The 6,963-nt window shown below is 41.3% G+C and overlaps 1 protein-coding gene across 1 annotated transcript; it reads right to left on the reverse strand.

Annotated features, from left to right (window-relative positions):
* Positions 1–2,439: 2,439 nt before the first annotated feature.
* On the reverse strand, positions 2,440–3,601 carry LOC114558879 (forkhead box protein B1-like). Its single transcript, XM_028583166.1, has one exon. It carries the CDS (start codon positions 3,391–3,393, stop codon positions 2,440–2,442), a length of 954 nt encoding a protein of 317 aa, XP_028438967.1. The 5' UTR covers positions 3,394–3,601.
* Between the last annotated feature and the right edge of the window lie 3,362 nt (positions 3,602–6,963).

Raw genomic sequence — 6,963 nt, forward strand, 5'->3', positions numbered from 1 at the left:
AATTTAGCAAATTTAATTTTTATTATAAAAATTATAAAGAAAAATTGACAAAAACGTTGTGGGGTGGAAAGCGACAAAAGTGTCAAAAAAGAAATGACCAAAATGTTGAAAAAAAAAGTTTTCATTTTAAAATTTTGACCCAGAAAAAACAAAAGTAGCTCGTTGTTCGACAGGAGGACAACACGAGGGTTAAAAGCCCCCAAAAACCACGAGCAGAATGACCTCGTTGATGTTGTTTTAATGGAGGTCAAAGGTCAACCTGGGAGATGATTTGGGGAACATGTTGAGGCTTCAGGGTGTAATCCTCCGTTAACTTTATGTCTTTGAGATAAAACTATTCTTTTGAGTTGAATGAATTAATCATTTTTATTTTGAATGAAAAAAGCTAATATTAAAAGTTTAGAGTTTCTGGTTTCGGAAGTCAAACTGAGTCGCAGGGAAGATTTGTGAACGCAAATGAGACATTTTGGAGATACGCAGCGTTTTGGATGAGCAAAAAAAAAAAAAGATAATAATCTCATGATTATTTTAGATTAGATTATTTTAGATTAGATTAGATTCTACTTTATTGTCATTTTTGATAAACTTTGCTACAAGTGTTTGAGCTCTCAGATTAAAGATAAAACATGACAAAAGTATCCTAATAATGACACACTGTGTGTGTGTTTGTCTGTCTGTCTGTGTGTGTGTGTCTGTTTGTGTGTGTCTGTCTGTCTGTGTGTGTGTCTGTCTGTGTGTGTTTGTGTGTGTGTTTGTCTTTCTTTGTGTGAGTGTGTGTGTGTGTGTGTCTGTCTGTCTCTGTGTCTGTCTGTGTTTGTGTGTCTGTCTGTGTTTGTGTGTCTGTCTGTCTGTCTCTGTGTGAGTGTGTGTGTGTGTGTGTGTGTGTGTGTCTGTCTGTCTGTCTGTCTGTCTCTGTCTTTGTGTCTGTCAGTGTTTGTGTGTCTGTCTGTCTGTCTGTCGGTCTGTCTCTGTGTGAGTGTGTGTGTGTGTGTCTGTCTGTCTGTCTGTCTGTCTGTCTGTCTGTCTGTCTCTGTCTTTGTGTCTGTCTCTGTCTTTGTGTCTGTCTGTGTTTGTGTGTCTGTCTGTCTGTCTGTCTGTCTGTCTCTGTCTGTATGTCTGTCTGTGTTTTTGTGTCTGTCTGTCTGTATATGTGTGTGTTTGTGTGTGTGTGTGTGTGTGTGCGCGCGCGCAGAAGTCAAACTGCATCGCAGGGGAAATATGTGAATGCAAATGAGACATTTCGAAGATACACACAACCTTTTTTATGAGCCATAAAAACGACATAACAATCTCCTGACGGATGTATAATCTTAATATACTTTGTTACAAGTGTTTCCAGCTGTCAGATTAAAGAGTCAAACACGACAAAAGTGTCCTAATTTTAATGAAAATATATAACTTTGTGTCTGTCGAGATGAAACAACGCTTTGGAGTTGCATAAACTTAGTAATTTTCTCTTTAAAAATAAAGTTTTTGATTTGAGACAAAAGAGCTTCCATAAAATGAGATTACGGTATTTTTTTTTCGAGACAGAAATCGTAATAATGTCACGATGGATGTATATAATCTTCATATATTTTGTCACACGTGTTTCTGCAGCTCTCAGATCAAAGAGCCAAACATGACAAAAGTGTCTGAAATATGAACACACAGAACATTTCTTATTTAACTCATTTACTTAAATCTTTTAGTTTTTACTGATTCTGATTTGTGTTTTTGCAGAAAATATATCCGATTCTTTTTTGGAGTTACGTGAAAGTCAGAGGTCATGACGGAGAAACATGTTAAGGCTCCAGCTTTCCAAAATAAAATCCCCAAAAAAATACACATTCGCTCGCTTTGCTGTTTCCTGGAGAGACGAAACTGCTGTTTGGAGTTGAATAAATTGGGTTATTTTGTATTTTTGTTAGTTTTTTTTCAAGATACAAAAAAAAAAAAAAAAAAACGTGATCTTTTAGTTTCTGATTCTAAATTAATTTGTGTTTTTACATACATTACATATGTCGGAGGACATGTTCAGGTTTTGATGGATGAGTTTCTTTTTCAGAAATAATAAAAAAAAAACAGAAGTCTCCTAATAATTAAAACAAATCCTTTGTTTCCATTTTTTTTTAAATAAAAATCGTATTTTATAGGGTTTTTTTGATTCTGAAATAAAACTGATTCTTGAACAACCGAAAATATAGTGAAATAGTTTCCTTAAAGTCAGAGGACAAAGAGATTAACACGTTCAGGTTTCAGGGTGTGATGGATGACTTTCTATTTTCTGAAATAATATAAAAAATAAAATAGAATACAAGAAAAGAAAAGAAAAATGTTAACGCACAATCCGTTTGTGTCCTGGAGATGAAAACACTGCTTTCGAGTTGAATAAATTCCCTTTTTTTTAAATAGTTTTCATTATATATATATAAAAAATCCACGAAAGTCAGCTTCCCGTCAGTGCACAGGCACCGCGGACTGCAGCGCCGCGGAGGCCGAGGCAGAGAGCGCCTCTCCGGGCGCCGCTGGGCTGCTCTGTCCGGTGGCTGTCTGCGGGGATGTGGGGCTCAGAGACTGGGGAGAGTTTGCCAGGAAGGCCGGGATGTGTGTGTGCAGCCCCGGCGGGAGCCCCGGCATGGAGGCCGGGGTGGCTTTAATGGGCACGGGGATGGCGGGAAGAGTCTGCCCGCCGTGGCACAGCGACTTGAGCGGCATGTACGCGGAGTACTCCGCCGAGCTGTCCATCATCCCGGAGCCGTACATGTGTGGCCAGGCCGGGGCCAGCTGGCTGTGCAGTGGCGGGTATCCCGCGGAGGAAAAAGCCGCCAACCCGCCCGGCATCTTGTACTCTCTGGCGATGATGTTCTCTATGGCGAAAGGGTGTTTGAAGCCGGACGGCTGAGACACGGAGCTGTATCCGCCCGGCATGTGCGGAAGCGGCAGGTGCCCGGCGGAGGCCGCGGCGTGCAGGGCACTGAGCCGCAGCTTGGCCTGCTGCTGCTGCTGCTGCTGCTGCAGGAAGAGAGCCGCGTCCTGCGGCTTTGTGGCAGCCAGCGGGTCTGTCACCTGCATGCCACCCACTTTAAATCGCTTCCGGCGCCGCAGGAAACTCCCGTTCTCAAACATGTCTCCGCAGCTCGGGTGCAGAGCCCAGAAGCTGCCCTTCCCGGGCTGGTCCGGTCTGCGCGGGATCTTTATGAAGCAGTCGTTGAAGGAGAGGTTGTGCCGCAGGGAGTTCTGCCAGCGCTGCGTGTTCTCCCGGTAGTACGGGAACCGGTCCATGATGAACTTGTAGATGTCGCTGAGGGGGAGCATCTTCTCTGGGCAGCTCTGGATTGCCATGGCCGTGAGGGAGATGTAGGAGTAGGGAGGCTTCTGGTCGCTGTACGTGTTCCTCCCCGGCCGAGGCATTTTATTCTGCTGAAACAGGTGTGTGCAGAAACTCTTCCCCACACCTCCGCTCAAGTTTATCGGTCTGTGAAGTTAAATGTGGCCGAGAAAAGTGGCTACGGTTCCGGGTACAGAGGAATGTGAGGGGACGGTGCTTTCAGCTGCTGTTGCAGGTAAGTTCCCCCGACACAAAGTGGCTGTCATGCGGCAACAACAGCTAACTTTAGACAACAAAAGGATTGACTAATGAGAGGCAAAACTTGTGCAATAATTTCTTTTACGTTTTTTCGACATAAGTGTTTAAAAATGCCTAAAAGTTTAGTTTAAAAAATTGTCTTGCGAGTCCAGTTATCACAGACAAGTAGTTTAGACCAAAAAAAAGAGAAACAAAAGGGAGGATTCCGAGCAGAAGAGTTCAGTCTCAGTCTGCAGAGAGCAGAAAACACTCGCTGCACTTTTCCCACTATTTTCTTTTGCAAACTTTTTGTCCAAAACAGTTCCAACTCCTCAAAACGCCGTGCTGAAGCTTATTGCCTGGTATTTGGCACGCATTGTTCCGGGTTTTACGCACACATGGAGCCTTGAAGTTGAGGAAAAAGTTAAAAAAAGAAGAAGAATCCGCGACTGGTTCCTCCTCTTTTTTCCCCTGCAGGTGCAGCGCTGTGTCCCCGCTGCGGAGCTGCGCTAAGCGGCTGCGGGTGCCTCCTCCATGTCCCTCTCTCTCCCGGTCTGTCCCGGTCTGTGTGAGGGCTGCGCGGCGCTGACAGGAGCAGAAAACACCCCCGCGGAGGAGCTCCATTAATGGGCCACTTCTTCCAACATCACATGATCACAGAAAGGAGGGAAGGAGGGAGGGAGGGACGGGACGGGGGGGCTTAGGAGGGGGCACACTGTGGTTTTCATTTACACATTTACATGCACGCGCTGAGCCAACACAAGTCACTTTGATTTCGAAGCCGCGGCGGGAAAAAAAAGAAGCCGAGATAAGCCGAGCGAAGACGCCCGGATTCCGGGGATGTTTGGAGCCGCGCAGCGCTCTCAACTCTGGAGGTATGTCGGCGCATTTGGAAACTCAGTTTGTACAGCCATTATTTTATTTATTACGCTTACAATCCCGGTGTTTCATGTTTAATTTGCTATCCCCCATATACACACAGTATATGCGCAATAGCGTAAATCCAACTGTCTATTTATACAGCTTTTTTTCTCTATACTTAGACTGTAGTGTCTTCATACAGCTGCTGCAACAATGTCAATTTCCCCATTGTGGGATTAATAAAGGGTTCCGAATCTTTGAATATATACAGGTATATATGTGTGTATTTATATGCAATACCACGGTGTAGAACAAGATTATATTTAAGATTATTAGCATTCAAATATACTTAAAGTATTAAAATGATTTATTCTGCAGATCGGCCCGTTTCAGAACAATGTGTATACAGTAGCTATATGTGTTATGATGTCGGTGCGTTTGGGGAATTAATTTGTAGACTGAAGAACAGTTTCTTTCACCCCAAAAAAGCTGTGAAATTGTTGAATGCGTCCTACTCTCATAACCCAACATATCAAACCAATGTTTACGCCTCCAATTTATGTATTTATTTATGTATTTGTATATGTATGTATGTATTACTGGGGCTGCTGCAATTTATCAGATACCTAATCTGGCTTTTTTTTGGTAATGTGCATAATTTAAGGCACACTTTTTAGACATTTAAAAAAAACATATTTCATTATTTCTGTTTTCCATTTTGAATGTTTGTAATAGTCAGGGAGTAGAAACGTAATTTAGTTGTAATACTGTCACAGTGCTGCAAAGACAATCAGGTTTCCTTATGTCTTATTATAGTCCTACCTACCTAGTTTTGATATTTCATTTATTTTATCTATTTATTTTGTTTATTTAAAAGGCACAATGAACATTAATTGACATTTTTTTTGTAATACACTCAAATTGTAAATGTGCCAGAGTTAGCAAAAAAGCTAATTTTCATCTGTAGTCCCTTGGCAGGTCAACACATAATTTACATTGCCCTACATATATGTATGTGTATATATATATATATATATATATATATATATATATATATATATATATATATATACACGCACATATAAGGCACACTTTTTAGACATTAATAGATGGGATGGGGATGGTTACAACCCCCCCAATAATAAAAGAAGAACTATTAGAATTTCATCATTAAATAAATAGACATTTTCACCATAAATTGTTAAATAAAAATTCACCAAAATGCAGAAAATTTTAAATGTTTGATGCTCAACATTTCAATTTTGCTCAAAAGTTGTGATCTTACCCCCCTCCCAATGTTGAACCCATAGTTACAGTTGCATTTATATAATTTATATGTACATGCACGGTATAGAAATACTCATGCATTACTTAAGATTATTAGCATCCAGATATGTTGTAGAGTATTAAAAAAGCTGTTAATTATTGAGAATGAATCATGTGTGTAATATCTGACCTGGGGAGGGACAGCAGGAGTCCATTTCTGTCCCCTGAGGGACAGTCTACACTCTGTGTCCCAAATACACACATTTTAGAATCAAATATAAAATAAAATACCAAATAATAATCAAATAATAATACCAAAATTACCAAAAATAATAATGAATAAATCTATAATTAAGATTAAGATTATTGTTTTCTAAAATATCTGTTATTGTCTTTCGGCAGATTTAGTTTATTCTGAGAGGAGCACACACACACACACACCACACAGACCCACACACATAGACATGCATACACTCACACACACACACACACAGACAGAAACACACGCACATGCAAATGCACATACACACACACACCACACATACACACACACATGCACACACACACACACACACCACACAGACCCACACACACAGACACGCATACACTCACACACACACACACACACAGACAGAAACACACGCACATGCAAATGCACACACACACACACCACACAGACCCACACACATAGACACGCATACACTCACACACACACACTCGCACACGCACACATATACACAAAAACACACGCACGCACACACACACACACACACACACACACACACACATATATACACACACAGAGACACACACACACACACAGACACACACATTCACACACATACACACACACCACACATACACACGCACATGCACACATGCACGCACACACACACACATGCACACACACACACACACACATGCACACACAAAACAGACACACACCTACACACACACAGATGCACACACACACACACACACACACACACACTCATACACAGAAACACACATGCACACACCACATACATATACAGACACAAACACACACACACCACATACACACACACACTCATACACAGAAACACACATACACACACACACATACATATACAGACACACACACACACACCACATACACACACAGACATTTTAAAAGACTTGGGTACTTTAATCATGAATGCATCTCAACACACTGAGGGACATTTAAAGGTGTACGAAAAGGACACAATCCACTAGTTTTACAGGTTTTTAAATCCTTACATATTAACGTTATTATTGTTATTATTTCA

The sequence above is a fragment of the Perca flavescens genome, chromosome 1 (genome assembly GCF_004354835.1).
Source record: "Perca flavescens isolate YP-PL-M2 chromosome 1, PFLA_1.0, whole genome shotgun sequence".
NCBI lineage: Eukaryota > Metazoa > Chordata > Actinopteri > Perciformes > Percidae > Perca > Perca flavescens.

Coding starts and splice junctions, on each gene's coding strand:
- LOC114558879 (XM_028583166.1), bottom strand. CDS start 3,393: ATGCCTCGGCCGGGGAGGAACACGTACAGCGACCAGAAGCCTCCCTAC.